The following is an 18,664-nucleotide window of genomic DNA, read 5'->3' on the forward strand; positions in this document are numbered from 1 at the left end:
AATCTATGGGCTCAATGACTGCAATTTTTAAACTCTGAAGAGTTACTGGTACATCCATTTCACAAAGCTGCCAACAGTAAAAAAGGCAGATTTTTTCCTCACATACGTTTTTGTAACTTGGGTCATTTGTCACAACATGCCTTGCTTGCCAAGTGACCATGTGCAATCCACCTTCAGAGACAAATTCCTCAATGTCATTGTAAAGCTCAAAAATAAAAACCAAAAGGTACAGTTTGATTCTTTTTTCTTTTCTTGATGTTTGTCATCTTTGTAGTCCTTAACTTCTTATTTTATCCCTGATCACTTGCTTTTGCATTATAATATTTTTCATTAAGGACATTTTCGCCACAAGCTTTGGCTTTTTGAATGTGCCCCACACTCTGCTACTTTTAACATTACTTCCCGTTGTTAGATTAATTAGGATTTTTACATTTTGCTCCTGATGTCAATAATTCAATTTTGTATTAATTCAGAGTGTGAAATAAACGTGAATTGTCGATGCCAGTCCCATTTCAAACCACTGAAATTTGGGGACATTTTGGGAGAAGTCCAGGTGTGAACTACTTTACATGTGTTACATGTGCATGTAGTTCAACCACTGGTCAACCGGTTTTTAATCATGCACATGTGTGGTATACCTGGTGGATACACTTGAACAAGCCTGGTTGAACTATTTTGTAAAATCTCTTTGTTGCTCATCTTTTGTTGGTGGCTGCAACTCTCACAGCCTTCGTGGCTGATGACTTTGTGTACTATTATTTTCATGTGAGTGGTTCCTTCCATACTGATAAATGACATTAGCTATGGAAAACCGGTGGTGTGACCAAGCCTTGGGGTCTGGTTGTAAAAGGTTGACTACGCGTAGATGATCCAAAGCATCGTTCGATCCGATGGTCCAAAGCATGGTTAACTAAAGTCGTCACTTAACCTTGTCCTTGTTTACCTCTTATTGGCAATCCACTCCCTGCTAAAACAAGAGATGGTGCACTTTCCCCTATCCCTTTGGTGGGAATACCCATACGCCATATGCAGGCTCAGGCTCATGCCTTTTTGATGCAAGAGACACTGAGCACACGCCGTCAATTCCTCTTCAACAAGTACTGCCTTTGCATGTGTGCCATGCACCTACATGTAGGTGAAGTTTTTCTCGCAAGCCTGTCTCTTCTTTGCTTGTGAGAAGGTGCTTTTAATCAGGGTACCGCACATGTAATCACACAAGTGTACACTGAACATTTAACCTGTACCAAAACATCATCACTGTGGGAGCTGCATCCCCCAATGTGCCCCTGGTTTAACTGGGAGCATGTTCAGAGGGACATGTGACCTCTACAGATCAGGAAGTTGTACTGCTACCACAATCCTTGGCACAGACTGTGTTATCTCCGGAAGAAATACATGGTATTTCCCCAGCAGTGTCTGGGTGCACCACTGAGAAGACAATGAAACTCTACAGCACAATGGCGAGTGCTATTGTGAAAACAAACACCATTGTGTGCTCGTTTGAGTACAGATTTTCAAAAACCACTCGGAACACAGTGGGCTGCCATAAGACCTGTTCAAATTGGTTTTGTTTGCACACAGCAACAGTTGAGAGATAAAGTTCAACTCAATCTTCTTTGCAAGTCGCAGCTATTTTTTGTAGCTGTGTAAAGTAATAAATGTTAGCACTTGTATACCAGAACAAGTACCGCTAAATCTTACATTTCTGCCATTGGCTTTATAACATTAACACATTTTTACAGAACTACACGTGGGCCATTCTATAAATTAAGGTTCAAAAAGTGTTACATTTTTGTGTCCCTGCCACACTTGTTTGGCAGATAATACCTACATTAATCACTCTTGGAACTTTATGAATGTGTTCTAAAATCATACATGTACATGTCTGGTAAGTGCCTAGGACACAAAAGAACTGACCCTAAATTTATAGAATAGCCCATGTACCGAACATATACCGCGTATTGTAAATGATTCCCAAATGTACATGTAGCTGGACATGTACCTACATGTACATGTATATCTAGGCTTACATACCAGTACAATGTGAGTAGGGCCAATGCAGACAAAATGTGCAGTAAAAACACACATCCTTATGGTCACCAGATGACGCGCTACCTAAACTACACATTGTGGGTACATGTACCGGTACAACACAAGTCCATTTGGGGTATACAGAGGTGTACCCAATGAGAATGGTCCAATGGGCAATAAGCAAATTGAGTGTTAATTGAAAACAAGAAACAGTATTGGCATACATGTACATGTATATTGATCTAGCTGAGTGCCAAATGTACGGGTAGAATTATCCTGGACGTCCTTGTGACACACAGCTAAGTCAGAGCCTACCTCCCCCCCCAACACCCACCCAGGAGGTTAAGAACCGGATTGCTTAATCACTGCTGACGCACATACATGTACGTGTACATGTACACTCCTGACACTAAGGCAACCACATGTCCTGCTTTAGTGTGCACATGTGTGACGACATCCTAAGCATGTGTGAAGTCAGTCTACCCACATCTGTGGCTATTAACAGAACCCTTTCTCAGCATTCTGTGCAGCTGCCCACATTGGTAATCCATTAAGTGTGCTTTACAGAGAACTCAGGCCACACATCTATGTAGACCATGGACATTGTCAAGTCACATCATGATATATTGGCAGGATGCTACATGTAATGTCACATGCTATTATTATCTCAAATGGTTTAAGATGTTTTTCTTCTGCAAATACTGGGAAAACGTTGAATTTAAAGCTCATCTGGAACCACAAGCTGACCAACAAAGAACTGGGAAACTACATATACTGTGAGAAGCACACATTGGAATTTCAAATTATAAATACCACTTGCCTTCTACATTTGAATACATGCAGATGTGCGTTCTCTAAGAAAAACAGAACTGTCCACGTGTGGCAACTGTCACTATGAAGTAAAAGCCTCTCAACACACGTCTGACTGCACTAAAACTACATGTACTAGTACTTTTGTTTAAATTCTTTGTTAAACTCAGTGTGGCGCAATTTCTGTGAAGCCAAATTGTGCGTGCACACTGTACACTGATAAATGTCAACACATGTTCACTGTTTTGCTGATAAATTGTTGCAGTTGGTCCTGCTCCCAATATTTCTGCATGTGCTCATGGCTACATGTACATTTGAAGCACCTTTGAAAGTGATGTGCAGGTATAAGGGTACATGTCTACTAAGCATATATTGACCAGTACGCTGGCAGTCTGCAAATTTTGTTTCCTTGAGATTGGTAACTGTAATGCTTACAAGTTACATCAATTACCCTATGTAGGGTGTACATGTATGTACTGGTATGTAAAATAACATTGAAATTGGAGGACTGAGGACTGTTTGGGTTACCGTTCCAAGCTTGAATTTGCGTGAATTTGCATGGTAAAGTGACATGCACAAGAGCATTTGGGGGAAATTTTGGAATTGCAGATTAACAACCAAGGTTACATGTACAAATAAAAAACCTCCAAAACCCTGATTTCATTCACGTACGAGCAAGGGTTTTGAGCAGTGTCAAGGACAATTTCTATTGCATGCCTTTTGTTAGTCATCTTTAAGTTTAATATTAAATTACATGTAAAGTTCACCAAAAACCGGATAAAAAAAATGGTCAAAACAGAACTACACATAGATACTGTATGTACATGTACGGAAAGGGAAGCCATTGATGTTCATTGCTGTCCGCAGTAAATGTACATGTACCTTGCAATGGTACATGCAGCTTCTCTACACTACATGTATATCACCCAAGAGGTATTACAGATAATATCTTGGGCTAGTTTCCAACAAATTTGATATGAGTACTAGTATGTAAATATGCATACTGTACACATACCGATATGTACTGATTTTGAACACGTACACTGATGCAGTGTTCATGAAAAGAAATTTGATCCTGACAAGCCCAGCAGAACACAGAGATTCAATGGAGGTACGACGTATGTACTATACATGTGGTAGGGTACCTAAAGGTGTAACACTTCAACTTTTCTTAAGTTTTCCTTATTTTATGACATTCTGCCAGATTTGCTTGACGAGCTCCAAACTTATTCAATCTAATACTGTGGTATTGCCTCCATAAAACCAATCCATTGCCATGTTCAAAACGTACATTGAAATCTAGTTATGAGTCCTGGGGTCAACAAGGTGGACGAGGAAACTCCGAATCAAATACAGGATTCTCCAATATTAAAGAGCTGAACAAACCCAACGTTCAACTCAATTCCACATCAACCTTCAACAAGTTTATATCTAGAATTTTCAGGAAGCCAACAAATTATGATAAACCATTTTACTTCAAATCTGCAGTTACAAACATGTCCCCTTTTGTCATGTTTGTCACTTTCATTTTTCTTTTTTTTTTTGGGCCACAGTCATTAGCGTTGACTGCCACGCGGATGGTTTGTTCACTGTACAGTACAAATACATGTGCTTACCTGGGGATTGAGATGTTTATATCATAGGATTATTTCTGGTCCAAGTGAGCAGGGATGTTACATGTATGCCCCAACTGCCCAACTATAGATGGGACCGTCCCCACCAGAGTGCTATACATGTAGACCCCCTGCGTATGACGCAACATTAGAGGGCATTTCTTTCTTCCTCAAGGATAGGCTCGCGTAAATCTTTTGCGCATTCATTGAAATTAAATTAACAAAGAATAGCCTCTGACTCCACCTTCACGCAACGGGTCTATAGTTGGGCCGGCTCAACTGCAGCACAGTGTGTGCATGCCCAAATCATTTTGCTTACATCAGCAACTCATGCTTGAAGAAACGAGTTTATTTTTAAGTGCCATATTTTAGATGAATTATTAATTACGTCAGGTGTGAGCTGCATAAACTCGGAGAAGGTTGAGAAATGTTTTACAGAGATTCGCCACCAATAGAACTTTGGGTCAGCCCAGCTGCAGCACTATAGTTGGGGTGTAACAGGGACAACGTGATATCAAAGAGATGGCAAAGAGAGTGTCAGGTACTGCAAAACATATATCACATCTTTTTGTAAATTCAGCAGACGAGCACTTTTTGGTTATGTCTGTACAGGCATGATGGGGTTCATTACCATTAGCACCCTGTTCCTACAATAAGGAAACAAAGTCCACTTTCTCAAACTATCTAACATTTTGACCTTAAGGAACCATTACTCGGTCCTAATAGGCCTTGTTTAGGTAAATTTTTACAATATTTAAGCAAGAAAAGTTCAAATTTCTAACCCGAGTTTGGCAAAAGACACCATTCAGTTGAATTAAACTTGCTAATTTGTCAATTTCTGCACTGAGCAACAACAAATTAAATACATGCCCACTAACAATCCATCAGACACGTGAGTTTATGGACGTTGATTAACAGCAGGCATGCAGGTAAAAAGGAAGCAAACATGGCCAGGTACATGCTAATTGGCATGATGGTAAAATCAAAAATGTCAACACATTGATCATACATGCGAATGGAAAACATGTAAACACTGTACCCACACGAATTAGCTACTTACCGCACGGTTAATCTTGTGTTCTGGGGGCGACTTCGTCAGGAAGCCCGAGTGTAAGATCTCCTCCATGTTAAATTTAGTCCTTATTCAGGTTGCTCAGGATTCACACCAAGCGAAACAAACAACTACATGTACGTACGTACACAGTACAACCCAACGCGGAAATACACAAGTCCACTGACGCATGCCATTTTATACTGGTACTTTGCGAGTCTGACTCATTCAACTTTGTACCTTGATGTTAACCGGTTACCTCCGATAATCATGTCAACAGACATGTACATGTACTAAACATGTTCACGTACTAACTTCACAAACTGCATGGACATTTTTACAGAAATTAATGAATTAATTTGTATTCGCGTATTCAACAGTTATACCGTTGGGAATACTTAAGGAAAAAAAATGCGAATTCTTTAGATGTAAATGGAAAACAAATCTTTTGCTTTCAACTAGCTCGGTTTTCAGATTCAAAACATGTTTATCCTTCACCATCTGTGCACATTCTGTATGAACGTTGGTGGCGTTTCTAGTATCGAGAAACAACCATTGTCCCGATCATTTGCATCATTTTTCCGGGAAAGCTGGTTATGGAGGTAGGTGGGAGTGTTTCGTGGAACTTGAAGAGATTTTAATTCTGCGCCAGTAATGGCCGTCCGATCCTTTATTTTAGTTGCAATAAAACTTGTTAATATTTCATGTATTTGGGCGAAAGTCTGAAAGTGTTTATTTATTGTAAGCATGTTTATCTTGTTTATACCGTTCGATTATCACTCAAGGGCCGGAAAAGGAAACCACCTCGAGAAGGCTTCAGAACAAGATGCGAGTAATGTTTTCAGTGGGACCATAGAGGAAGGAACAAAGTTTGGAAAGCAAATCATGAGCAAACAAAACGATGGTTTGTGCCAAAGGTTTGTCTTCAATAGTATGGCCACAGCCTTTGATATGGTATTCTCCGCAGAAGGCATTTGGAATTTTTGCAAACCAAAATCTGAAAATGTATGTGTATGCTGCTGCTTATTGTTAACTAGGGACCTATACACCTACCAGTGCCATTGTATTACAAAGAGTTTGTTGTCCTGCAGAAAATCTTTGTTTTTTACAAATTTCAAAAATGAGGAAACCACTTTCAGGATTTGAGTCACAGCATAAGCTTTATAATCGTCTCCAAATTGATTTTAAATTATTAACAGAGCTGTAGACTTGAATCACCTGAATTGGACTCGAGTTGGACTTGAGTCGCTGTATCTGTGACTCGTGACTTGACTTTGTAACTGTCAGTTTTTTTACTTGTGACTTGACTTGGATTTGCACTGTATGACTTATTACCAATGCAAGTCAGAAAACTACTGAATCAAACCCATAAAAGTTTGAAATGAGGCCAATCAACTTACGCCTTGTGTTCTTAAAATAATCATTATATCAGACTTTGTTAGGCTTGCAACGTCCACTTCGGCCTTATCTGCCTAAGGCAGAATTACTTGGCTGTGGCTTAAAATCAGTTACTTTTTACAGCTAAATAAAATAATGCAAACTTGACTTGTACTTGAAGAAAAAAACTTGTAACTTGCTTGTGTTTGGACCAAATTGACTTCAGACTTGATTTGATTTGACCTGTGATCCAAGGACTTGTGACTTAGACTTGCAAATACTGACTTGCTGCCACCTCTGATTATGAATACATTGACACATATTTCCCCACAAGGTTATCACATCCTACCACAGAAAATAGTGAAGAAATTCATGTGCACTGATCTGGCAAATGCAACAAAAGACAAATGAAGATGGCATCCACTGACAAACCATCCCAAGTGCTGCCGGATGAAGTCATCATTGAGAGTGACTCCACCTCTTCCCCTGGATCCAGTCCAGATATCATTGAAATGGACTCGCCCCTGCTGATTCCACCGCATGCAGTAGCAGAGCCACTTCAAGCCAAAAGTGAAGCACTGCCCTGGCAATGTAAACGCTGCACTCTCTTAAACCCGCCGGAGGCACCCATTTGTGCCGTTTGCGAAGCCCGCCGTTTTACACCGTCACCAACAGTGGAGGCAATGGAAGTCAACGGCACGTCCATGCAACAAGAATCCCCGAAGATGGGGCATAAGACCTCTCAAGGTGCATCTTATCCAAAAGCGGCAGAGAGTGGAACGGACACTGAGGCTCAGGATTCTCCCAAACCACCAGGAGTCATAAACAGAAACTCATTTATTGATTCAGCAAAGCAGAGTGTTGGGCAGTTCATATCCTCACTGATGTCGGGCATCAAGCCATCGTCGCCTGAGCCTTCAGCCTCAGATGCGGCGGCTGCTAAGCAGTCAGGCATTTCATCATCCGAACATTTGCTAGAGACTGGCAAGGAGACTCGTAAGAGGGGTGGCTGGTCCTGCCAGCGTTGCACCTTCCTGAACCCTACTGAGGCTAGCTCTTGCCAAATGTGCGAGTTTACACCAGTAGGGAAACAGGGTGTCCGATCCAAGGGTATTAGAGCGGATAGCAACTATTTCCAATTCCCTCAAGGCTCACCCATGCATGGATCGGAGACATCAAGAAATCCACAAAGTCAGGAAATCAGATGTAAAGGCAGTGATGAAACAGACTCTCAGGAGGACAGAAAAGAAGAAACAGATTCCTCTGAGCCTATGGATGATGGTGTACTTGATCTAACTGTTAAAGCTGAGAGGCTGCGTCCTGATCAGGCAACTTGTAAGAAATGTGGGTGCAATGTGAAAGCATCTTCAACTTTATGTGAAAAATGCAGCAGTGCATCTCAGGAAGGTCCATCTCAAACACCTGGTGATCAAGTTGCTGGTACCAATGAGCCAACTCGCCAAATAACTGACCGAGTCACTGGTCAAAGCTTGGAGCAATCCCAAATCACTGATTCAAGTCAGCCATCATCCATGTTACCAAAGGAGCGATCCCAACGTGTTGCTCTCCGACGCAAGCGCTGGACCTGCCCCAAATGCACACTCGTAAATGATGATGTCAGTGTGAAGTGTAAGGCATGTGGGGAACCAAAAGAGTTGCCAACTCGGGCGGAACAAACCCTGAGCCAGTTCATTCCAAGGGAGAATGAGTGGGCCTGTCCACAGTGCACCTTTGCAAACCCACAGATTCTCAAGTCCTGTTCCATTTGCGGGACTTGGAGGGTGACATCGGAGACCAGGGCTTCCGAGCAAGCAGAGCACTGGCTGTGTCCCCAGTGTACTCTGGAGAATAGTCTCCAGTTGGATCACTGCAGCGTGTGTGGAATTGAGAGGACAGAGGTCGAGAAGGGGCAGCTGGAGGCTTCAGGTGGCAGATTGAAAAGGCAGAAGAGTGTATTGTCTGACTCCAGACGGAAGGAGGATGAGGAGAATGCTAGAGAACAGTTCCAGCGAATCAGCTTATTCTGTAAACATGTGAGTACACTTGCAACCTACACAGAGGAAAGAGTCAGTTAATAAGGTTGTGTGAATGACCCAAATAGTTTACATGGATTGTCTGGCTAGTCCCAATTTGTCATACTTTCGAACTATCAAGGGTCAACATCCAATGTTGTTGCCTCTTTCTTCAACCCTTATAATTAAATTCAGTAAATTAAGGTCTTTCAGTGTCAACAGCTCTCCTGTTGTTGCCTATCAGTCCTGTAAGCATTCAAAAAGGACTCAGAGGAATTATAAGTCAACTTCAAAACATCACAGATGAACTATTAGCAGGGAACTACTGTAAAATATGACAGGATGGGGATAAATTTGCAAAACAGGATTAGATAAATCAGTGAAAATCAGTCATACACATTTGTATTTTACCTGAGTCAAGGTTACAAGTCATTTGCGAACTTTATCAAATGAGCTTCAATTTGTTTCTGATCGATTTGATATATCATTTCATGGTTTTGTTAAAAAAAGTAAATCTAATGGATCTCATTTCCAGAATTCAATGCAATTTGTAGACGACTCCTTCCCTCCCGCTCCAAGGTCGCTGTCCTTCAAACCAGACAGCCCTGGGGTCCACACCAAGGTCTCCCAATGGTTTCGACCGGAGCAGATAGCATTTTCCAGCTCAGAGGGCATGCCATCCTCAGTCAAGTGGGAGGTCTTCCGCACCCCTCTGCCCTCAGACATCTCACAAGGGGTCTTGGGAAATTGCTGGTAGGTTGAGATTCCTGCCAGTTTAGATATCCCAACTTTCACTGACACATTCAACTTTTTCTCTTATCAATTATTTCCGGTAATGAAGCCAAGGATTCCGCAATTGTGCCCAATAGTTCCGCAAGAGGGTATTGTAGCTCATAAGCCTCGAGAAACCCATAGAGAGGAGACATTGAGAACTGGATACAGTTTTAAGAGGTGGGAGGGAAACCCCAGAGGAATGCTCTGGGTGAAAGTTATGGAATCAGGTGGATACTGAAAACCCAATCCACTTGTGGACCGATCTGGGAATCCAACCTGGGCTGTAGAGATGGAAGGAAAGGAAAGAAGTGCTATACCAACCTGGCTGCGCATAGAATGGGTTGTCAAGTGTGGTAGTGGAGGGCTCGCAGCACACAAAAACTTCTGTTGATGCCAAAGTTGTGACCAAACTTAATTTGCAAAGAATTCATTTTGAGTGATAGTCTTTTGGCAGTTATAAAATTGTTCAGGATCTCTGATGTCCGGTTAAGTCTTCCCATTGAGAGTAGATGCGAAAATGGCTGTGGAGTTTTCATGACAAATAATAGAAACTTTTGTGTAATAATTTTTTCGTCCTGCAGGTTCCTGAGTTCATTAGCAGTTATTGTGGAGCGTCCAGAACTACTGGAGCACATCATGATCTCCAAGAATGTCAACAACGAAGGTGCTTATCAAGTCCGTCTTTGCAGAGATGGCTCGTGGGAGACTGTTCTCATTGATGACCTGTTTCCGTGTGACGAGAGAGGACGACTTGTGTTCTCAAAGGTAAAGAAGGTTTTATTGCTCAATTGTAAATCCTGTAGTTCCTCTGAATCAGTATGTGTTTTATTGATTTTTTTGGAGCATTTCCTCGGGGAAGGAAAAATGGAGATCAAATTATTGCCCATTTGGACTTTGCCCTGCAGTTGTTAATCAACTCTAGTTTAGTTTCCAAGGCACATAAACTGAGCTTACATTGTGGATATGTCAAGTATATTAAAGCAAATCGAAGCCATCTTAAGTAACGAGCAATGCCTTCTTCACTTTATTAAAATTTGTCCTCATAATAAAGATCCTTTCAAAACTCTTGAGGTTGGTATCAGTGTAGTGGAAATCATGATGCTCAACCTTATTTAAACTAAAAGCTAAGTAACACAGAGGTTCGTAGTACAGCACCACAGTCAAATGAGGGATAACAACTCTTGGAATTCACCAGTTGTTATTAGAGTTCAGATTCCTGTCACTGAGTTGTTTTTGTGATCATCAGGGATTTAAGGAATCCATTTAGCTTTTTATAACTTCTTGTGTATGACTGCAGTTTATTACCCTTCTCACCCAAAGGCCAAGAGGAAACAGCTATGGGTTCCACTGATTGAGAAGGCCCTCGCCAAGATGAGTGGGTGTTATGAGGCCCTGATAGCTGGCAGGTGCTTGGAAGGGCTGGCTACACTCACTGGCTCACCTTGTGAGAGCCTACAGCTCAATGGTATACAAAAGTGCATCCAGGAATCCCCTTGAAACGACTTCAGTAATGCCATTCAAGACTGGTGAAGTGATTTATTATATGGTCACTTTTCATATTCACGGTTGCATTGCCCATAGTTAATCATTTGAAAGATGTTGGAAGAAAAAGCAGAGAGCACAAAGGCCATGCATCCACTTAGACTATGTACAAAACTATTTTAAAATATTGTACAGTACTGATACCATTGTATCCTTGTACAATACTTTTCTATATGAACTTACAGGTGTGCACTGAGGAAATTTCCAGAAACTAATTTGACTTCCGTTTCAAGAAAACTAACTGGCATTTCACCTATCCATATCTGCTGATAGCTTGTCTCATTTGTCTATCGATTTCACTGTTAATATATTATCTTCCTTTCTACAGCAAGCAGTGCCACTCGTGGGGAGATAATTGACAAGGATCTGGTGTGGGCTAAACTCCTTAGCTCCAAGGAGGCCGGGTAGGTTTCAAGAAAAGGATTCCAGTTGTCTGAGCAGATGAATGGAAAGTCAAGGAGAATCTCTTTATGAGTTAAACACAGTGTCAGTTGAATATGTAATAATTTTTGTACTGGGAAAGATATTGAGGGAAAGGATCATAACTTTAAAATTGGTGTTCTTGCTTAAGCCTCCTTGATCGTGTCTTATACTAATCGCGTTATATAAAAATTGTAGGTAACAGCTAATATTTACCTAGACTGCACTTTACGCTTCATGCACACTGTATCTGACTTACCTTAATTAAGTTCTTGACTCATGGAACTATGTTCTGGTCCTGTGATGCAGGTTCTTGATGGGTGCGTCTTGTGGGGGTGGAAACATGAAAGTGGACACTGAGCTGTATGAGAAGGTTGGCCTGAGACCTAGACACTCCTACTCGGTGCTGGATGTTCAGGATATATGCGGCAACAGGTAGGGTTGAAGATGGGGCATACTGACAACCTGTCTGAAACCCAAAAAGCCTGATTCAATAAGTTCTCATAATAATTCCCATAGTCGGGTATTCGTAATTGCATTAACTGAACGGAAGGATCCATTCCCCTCTTTTGGTTAAAACAGTTCATTACTCAACACTGTAAACAAGTAAATTACAATCATTGTAAAGCAACAGAAAGATGAGTGGACCCTTAAAGACTTAATGGATCAGTTGATCTTGTAGGCATTGGATCATGGGAGATTGGAGGAGAGAAAAGTAACTTTCTTCTGCATTCATGCAATGTATGGTATGGGTTGCAAGCAAGAATTTATTTTGAAACGAGTTAGCAAATCAGTAAGAGTAAAATCTTTTGTAGAATTGTTTTGCTGTCAAGTCAAGACTGGAAGAGTGCGTCTTCGCAGTCATAAACAAGAACTGGTTCGGTTTTAATTCATCAGAGATTTTCTCTGGAAATGTTAATTAGGTAAGAATTGCAGTCTTGCAGTACTCAGATCCTCAAAGCTATTAACCCAAGAGACACAACTAAACCAATTCTTGGTTATGACCACCTGAACACACCCCAGGTGTGACATTTGTGCATTCTGGTTTATTTGCAGATTGATACGTCTGCGTAATCCTTGGGGGCGCTATTCATGGCGGGGCGATTGGTCTGATGAGTCCCCAAAGTGGACGCAGGACTTGAGGGAGGCCCTCATGGCCCATGGTGCTGGGGAAGGCGTGTTCTGGATGTCACTTAAAGACATGATGAGGTGAAATATTTCTTTATATTGACCACTGGCTCAGGCAGTAGTTTCTGTGTGGAAAACTCTGCACACCTAAAGTGTGTGGCTAGTGCACGAGTTATGAAACAGGATTCATGAATTTGCTGCGCTTAACAATAGTTTCAACATTTGTATATATGCATATTGTAAATTACAAACATTATATAAAGTAATCCTTTTTTCATAAGTTGGTGGAAATCAACAGTGCAGGTGTTCAAAATCTGGGTTTTGGTCAAGAACTCTGTCCTTTTTTTTAGATTCTTTGACTGTGTGGATATCTGTAAGCTACACTCCAACTGGGCTGAAGTTAGAATTCAAGGTGTCTTACCAAACTTTGCTGGGGGGCCCATGAAGGTGACAATGCTTACAGTGGACAAGCCAACCGAGATTGACTTCACTCTTCATCAGACTTGGAGGTAGGAAAAAGAAAAATTTTAAGATCACAAATTGTAGTCAAATACATCACTTTCCAATCACTATCTCAGGTGTTAATCTCAAAGTTGGAGCAGATTTGAAAAGATTATTTGTCAAAAATGACAACTGGTTTACCTTAACAATGAGCAAGCTGAAATTGATCTCTGCAACGTCTGCTAGTTTCTTTACTGTTTAACAGGGCATTTAATGTGTATGTGGACATAGTTAATAATTAAGATCTATTATTTACTCTTCAATTCACATACTGTAGATACCAAAGAGATAGGTCGTTCATTGGTTAGTCTTAAATTTGATTCTTATTTTACTCAGTAATTGAAGCTTATTCATTTTTTGTCTATGTTTCTGCAGGAGATTGGAGAAATCTGCCAGGAATCCACTGGATCTGACCATAGTAGTCCTGAGAGCCTGTGGGATGACAACCTCTGGTATGTCAAAGGTCATGACCTATTGCAAACGGCAGTTGAGGGCATTTGTGGGCTGCAGTGCATTCTTGGAGCCAGGCTTGTATGTGGTCGTCTGCATGGCATTCAATCATTGGAACACTGGAGTTGATATGAGTGGTATGTTTGCACAGTCAGATCCAGTAATTAAAAAGAACTGTGGGTTTTGCTGGTTTTAATTGTTTGAAGTAAATTTTACTTTTGAATGATTTTAAAAGGTGTATGAAAATGGACATAATTGAAAATGGAATTGAATTAAATGCATAGAAAAAAAGATTATTTGATAGTGTGTGAAATCCATGTGTTTTCTCTCATCGATAGAATGTCTATGGAATGTTCAAATATGAGCAATAAGTAAAAGTTGCTGGCACCAAGGGTACTAATTTGATTTGAAATATTTTTAAACTTGAAATACTTGTTTACTTTTACTTAAATGTAAATGCTTCTCAACAAGTCAAATAACTGTGAATTCTTAGAGATGGCTGGTATAAAGATGCCATTAACTTTGATTTGCACTGGCCGCTGTGGCCATGCAAACAGAAGGCAACATGATCCAGTAAGGAAAAATATGCTTCAACATATTGTTTTTGTTTAACCCTCCTATTCTTGGTGAAGTTGCCCTGGTTGTGTCCAGGACTGTCATAACTCAGCTGGAAGATTTCAAGCAGCACAGAGTAAAGTGTGGGAGATTTAGAGCAGTCACTCTGTGGGAACCTTTGTATGTTGGAAAAAACTCCCAAGAATGGTTCCAGCAACCCCCAAAACTCTCAGTGGCTAGTTAATTTGTAAAAAGCTGGCACGTTGTATTCATCTTATGCTTTGATTTATTGAAAGGCATGCACACATTTAGACATAACATGCTGAACAGCCGACTGCTGAAAATAACTTGTATTTTCTGTGCGGCTGTAAGGTATGAGGAGCCCAACAAGAACCACACCGCACCCTCCCTACGCCCTAGCCTTGCATAGTTCAAATCCAGTCAGCATCTGCCAGATCAAACCCACAGAGCACGCCATCGCTGATGCGCTGATCATGCTGGCTGTACAGAAAGGCAAACGACATGAGGTAGGTCACAAGGCTTTACCTATTTCATCCAGCAGGCATCTAACATGTAGATGGGTATGACATGAACATAGCACAGCATGCACATAATTATACATGTTAGCATGAGCATGTAAGCATGTGAAGAACCTCTGCAGTTTTTTTCCAAACCCTGTGAAACACTGTCTTGACGGTAGAGTCACGAGTTGTGTTAATCTCTACCCCCCAGGGACGTGAAGGTGTCACCTGTTACAATCTGGACCACGGTTGGTCGGGCTTCATCATCGTGGTGGAGAATAGGCACTCTGACTACAGCCTTCACATGAAGTGCGACTGCAATGGAAGCTTCAATGTGGTGTCCACGCGGGGCAGTCTCATCTCTGTGGATTGTATTCCCCCATTACATAGGTTAGTTGTGTTGATAGTGGGACCTCTCCACTCCAGAGTAATAGAGGCAGTTGGGTTCAAGGTTTGGTATGGGTCCCCAGTTTAAAATTGAAGTTTCAGTGTGGTATCCACGCAGGACAGTCTCGTCATTGTAGATTTCATTCTCTGATAAGACAGGTCAAACCACGTGATTTAACTTCTCAGCCTGGATTTAGTTGGCGCTTTTCATACAAATGTTACCCGAGATAAAGTTGAACAACAGTTAAGGAAAAGGCAAAACTAGAGGACATAGTTTTTCCATTCTTTCCAACGTCAGATTAATATTGTACACTGAAGAAAGTCAGGTTTAAGTGAGTGACAAATCTCAGTAATACCATTCCCCCCCTTGTCTTTTCTTTTTCTTTCACCATCAGACAAGTACTCACTGTCCTGACCCAGGTAGTGGAGTCCAGTTACACAATATGTCATCTGACAACCCATCGTCTGTCCCTGAAGAGGGACCTACAGGACTGGGGACCTCGTAGGGCTTGCCATGTCCCAGAAATCACCCCTGACATCATGGGACTGCATCAGCCACGCCCCATTTGAGATTGTAATCTGCTAGGCCGTATTAGAGATTGGAATCGTCCCCACTTCAGTGCGGTTGAAATTTGAGGGTTCATCAGTAACACCGCTGTGGTTGTGCCCGAATGGTCCACCTTCTCGACAGTTGCTTTGGTCACATGTAAATTGGGAGTTTCAGCATCGTCATGCACCTGCTTATGACGTCTTGCCGACACTTCCAGGTTGCATCAGCAACAGTTAATTTTTGGTTGTGGTTTGGTTGTGTTGCTGTTAGTGTGAATCAGTGAAATCATATCATCAGCCTTGCCCCCATGTGAGAACGCATAAATGACATCTTATTTACGGATGCATCCGGTGTGCTTCTGGGAGATGGTTTCATCGTTCATGCTCTCATCTAAGAATGTACCAACTGCACATTGTGCGGTTTCATCCAGTGTGGTGCAGTCAGGTTTCATTTGACCTGCGATTTCATCCACCCTGCTTCAAAGCAGAAAGTGTCATCAGTCACACCCTCACTCGTGAGTGCATCCATCTTATTTGTGTTCCTATTCACCGTCAACTGCATTGAATCGACCAAGACCATCCAAGTTGTTATGGATCTCAACTCACTGAACTAATACCAAGTTAGCCTGTCAGAGTTACAAGTTGAATTACTGTACATTTCTTTTCATATTAAGTTCGTTTTGGAAGACTTTTCGTTGAATTGCTGTGTACGGCTGTGCTGAATATCTGAATATTTGATCGATTATCGAATATTTGAATGAGAAAAATTGCACTATGGAGGCTTGTTTCAAGCAGATTCAAATGAAAAGCAACAGAATTCTCAATGATTCAAAATTAAATTATTCATTAAAAAATTTTAAAGGAACAGAAATTTTCATCAGGGCCAGAAGTATTTTTCATCTCTTAAATCTTGCTAAATCTTGGCTGGAGATACTTTAGTCACGAGAAGCTTGTATAGTGATTATAATGTAAAATTGTGTGCATTATTGCAACTGATTTTGTATATTGTTTAATCAGTAATCTGTTGGTTGGTAAGACCAAATATTTGGATATTCGAATTTGAATTGAAGGTTGAATATTCACATAGTGAATTATTTGAATTGATTCAGCCCTATCGCTGTATATCTGTTTTTGCATTTGGTTCTTTTCATATTTTGTCAGGGTCAGTGTCTTAGTTTTCTACTCAACCTAGGGAGTTCGCTTTTCAAAAGGAATAATAAGAAAAGTCACCTTTTAATAGATTCAGGCTTTTTGCAAAGTATTCTATTTATTGTGATATAAATGTGGCTGTATTTGGTGTTGCAATTAGTTGTATATGATAAAGCAATATAGAGTCAATGTGTGTTCACAATGAGTGAAGAATTTGTAGTTAATGTAAAAAAAATCATGTTTTGGTGTACATGTACAGAGGGCAATTAATTGCTTAAGAACATTTTCTATATTTTCAACTCTTTATGCTGTGTTAACCATGCAAACATTTTGGAAAGAGTCCATGCATTGTGGCTTTAATCATAAGATTTCTTTACCTTCATGGTGCACGGGGTATTAAGTTTATTGGCATGGATGTGTGTTCAAACTTACCTTGTGTCGTTGGTGATCCTGCAAGAGGCATATCAGGAGTGTTGATGCTTTGGTCTAGTACTGTAGTGTGTGGTTCACAGCACAGCATCTTCAACAGAGATAAGCTGCTGATGTTTCGGAGGCCGCCAGTTAAGTCCTCTTAAACCATCCGTGTACATGTAATGATGCATCGGCCTCCTCTTCCCCTCCAGTTCACATCAGCTGTTACTGCTGGAGTGCAAATATGCCTGTTGACGGTGGCACATTCATCAAGCACATTTAGACTGCATATTTCTTTGAAGATGCATAGATCTTTTTTTTTAAGTTGCCACTTTGGTTGTATCTCAGTATGCGAGGCTATATACACCTGAGCAACCTTGTACGCATGTGAAACAAAAAACTTCATTTGGATGATACATCTTTGAAACTGTAGTTCCCAATCTCTTCACAGTGGCTTCACCGGGTAAAAGCCGGTGCACACATCTTGCAAGCCAATATTCACATGCTTGAATTTATCACATCTTTTGCATCATATAGGTTTTGAAGTCTAAGTTTGGTTTTTAGTATGATGTAGATATTGGTACGGCGAGACTAAATTAACTGAATGCGATCATCATTAGGTAACTAGCTTTTTTGAAAGTAGAGGTAGGTGTACATCTGGAAAATAACTCCTCACCAACATGTACCTCACAGGAAAGACTACCACTGGGTTGAACACACCGCAGTTGGTGATGTTGATGTACATTCCAACAATGACTTGGCAATTTCGACTGCCATGTTTTCCTTAAAACAGGGTTCTGGTTTTCTCAATTAACTTCCTTACAAATCATGTTATCAGTAAAAGTTGTATCTAAAAGTGTGTATAAATACAAATGTAGTCTCTTTCATTTTGTAGTTTCTTTTCATTCACGAAAAATATGCTTGTGTGGTAGAATTTGTGGCTGTAGAAAAAAACTTTTATTTAAAGGACGTGTTTTCGCTGTTTGTGGTAAACTGTGTGCTTTTCTGACAGTGCAGCAATTGGAGTATTGGACGCCCTCAAATTTGTGTAATTTGTAAATCATTTTTCAATAAATACATGTATGTTTATCCATACTTTAACTGAGGCAATTTGTAAAATATTTTTTCAAGGAAGCGTTCAACTCTTTTGTAAATTATATGCTGCAGATCTGTCCCAAAGATGGTGTCAATGTCTAATCAAAGAAACAAACTACAGCAAGATATCCTTTTGATTAAATGAAAAAATACTCTGATATATGAAAGATAGTTTATAGATTTTGGTATGAACAACGCATGTATCGTATTAATTTGTTCCTTTTTTTTGGATGGAATTTGTAATTGGTTAAAGCGGAAATAAAGGTTTTGGTTTCCAAGGTAAACAAG

General features: G+C 40.6%; 2 protein-coding genes across 5 annotated transcripts in view; one reads left to right on the forward strand and one right to left on the reverse strand.

Moving 5' to 3' along the window:
- LOC110984076 (uncharacterized) overlaps window positions 1-5,728 on the reverse strand; it is a 35,457-nt gene extending 29,729 nt beyond the window's left edge. The window contains exon 1 of the mRNA XM_022243881.2: window positions 5,515-5,728. Within this exon, the coding sequence (XP_022099573.2) occupies window positions 5,515-5,580 (66 nt within the window). The 5' untranslated portion in view covers window positions 5,581-5,728. The remainder of the gene's footprint in view (window positions 1-5,514) is intronic.
- A 232-nt stretch (window positions 5,729-5,960) lies between these two features.
- On the forward strand, window positions 5,961-18,664 carry capn15 (calpain 15). 4 transcript variants are annotated; one of them, XM_087131708.1, is made up of 14 exons: window positions 5,961-6,107; window positions 6,291-6,510; window positions 7,217-8,915; window positions 9,430-9,647; window positions 10,250-10,433; window positions 10,989-11,133; window positions 11,539-11,614; window positions 11,940-12,065; window positions 12,687-12,839; window positions 13,109-13,267; window positions 13,635-13,846; window positions 14,637-14,791; window positions 14,997-15,175; window positions 15,568-18,664. In XM_087131708.1, exons 3-14 carry the CDS (start codon window positions 7,290-7,292, stop codon window positions 15,740-15,742), a joined length of 3,408 nt encoding a protein of 1,135 aa, XP_086987834.1. In that variant the 5' UTR covers window positions 5,961-6,107; window positions 6,291-6,510; window positions 7,217-7,289; the 3' UTR covers window positions 15,743-18,664. The 4 variants fall into 4 exon arrangements, with proteins under 4 accessions (XP_086987834.1, XP_022099566.2, XP_022099570.2 ...); XM_022243874.2 differs by having other exon boundaries at window positions 6,291-6,422; XM_022243878.2 differs by having other exon boundaries at window positions 6,291-6,409.

This window comes from Acanthaster planci, linkage group LG02 (genome assembly GCF_054643075.1).
Source record: "Acanthaster planci isolate LZ-2023a linkage group LG02, COTS_SCS, whole genome shotgun sequence".
Classification (NCBI taxonomy): domain Eukaryota; kingdom Metazoa; phylum Echinodermata; class Asteroidea; order Valvatida; family Acanthasteridae; genus Acanthaster; species Acanthaster planci.